Source organism: Priapulus caudatus, unplaced genomic scaffold, assembly GCF_000485595.1.
Source record: "Priapulus caudatus unplaced genomic scaffold, Priapulus_caudatus-5.0.1 Scaffold3135, whole genome shotgun sequence".
NCBI lineage: Eukaryota > Metazoa > Priapulida > Priapulimorpha > Priapulimorphida > Priapulidae > Priapulus > Priapulus caudatus.
The window spans coordinates 3,556-4,609 of record NW_014580196.1 but is presented as its reverse complement, the minus strand read 5'-3'; the positions used below and the strand labels follow the sequence as shown (position 1 = coordinate 4,609).

The window sequence follows — 1,054 nt, the reverse complement described above, 5'->3', positions numbered from 1 at the left end:
TCGCTGTTCAGGTCGTCCGGCAGGTCAAACACCTCGCACTGCGGCCGGCGCGATGAGTCGTCGGACAGCGGCGAGTAATTGTCGAGCGGGTAGGCGACGTTCTCGCTCTCAACCTCACCTTCCCACGTGATGTCGTCCATCGGTGGAGTCGTCGATCTACGGCCCGGCGACTCTCTCTCCTCGCTTTGCGCCGTATTTTCGTCCGCCTCCCTTACCTGCGCACACGAGTCGAGGTACTCCTGTATCTTCTTATGCTCCTCCTTCTGCTTCTCCGGCTGACTGATGAGCCGAGCAATCTCACTGTTTGCCTGGTCACACTCTCTCCCAATCATAAACCTGACAAGTCCAAAGGTGTCTCCCAGCACGGAGGCCGCGTAGGCCTCTGACACGCCTACCAGGCTCTTCCCGTCCACCTCCACGATCTGATAATTCACCTGAATCCTGCCGTCCTTCGCTGCGGCGCCGGCAGGCATGATGGCCTTCACAAAGATACCCAGCTTCTCGATGCCGGCGTCCGCTCCGACGCCTATGCCGATGATGCTCCAGCCTAGTCCCTCCGCACCTTTGACGAGGCCGACTGGGAACACGTCCATCTTCTCGACGCGTTTCTCGAGCTCGTACTCGGCGGACGCCGCGACGGGATCGTCGTCGTTGCGGCGGTCGTAGTCGTCGACCGACCACGTGCTGAACACCTCGATGGGATTTGTACAGAACGTGACGCGGGATGGATGCTTGTGTTCGATATCGTCCTCTCCATCTGGATGCCTGGATCTGGCCGTCCTACGTCCTGCCAAACCAGGAATCTCCATGTAGAACATCTCGGCTCCGCATAATCAGCGCTGTCGCCGGGGCTATACGAAGCTCGTGGTAGAGGCATCTTAGAGCACAGCAACCAATACCACCGCGTTTTGTGCGTTGCGACGTGAGGTTTGGATACTATGCTGACGGGCAAGCCGACAAGCGTAAATCCAGTGACGACACGCCACACACACGCGCTGCTCTGCTATCGAATAGTTGATCCTGGTCACGGCACCAGTGTAATGCATTCCCCCTG

General features: G+C 58.6%; 1 protein-coding gene across 1 annotated transcript; it reads right to left on the bottom strand.

Annotated features, from left to right (window-relative positions):
- Positions 1–4: 4 nt before the first annotated feature.
- On the bottom strand, positions 5–818 carry LOC106819305 (neurabin-2-like; the record flags this gene model as incomplete). The annotated part of the gene is made up of 1 exon (XM_014823950.1): positions 5–818. A coding segment is annotated over exon 1 (814 nt), but the record flags the coding sequence as incomplete, so codon positions are not given.
- Between the last annotated feature and the right edge of the window lie 236 nt (positions 819–1,054).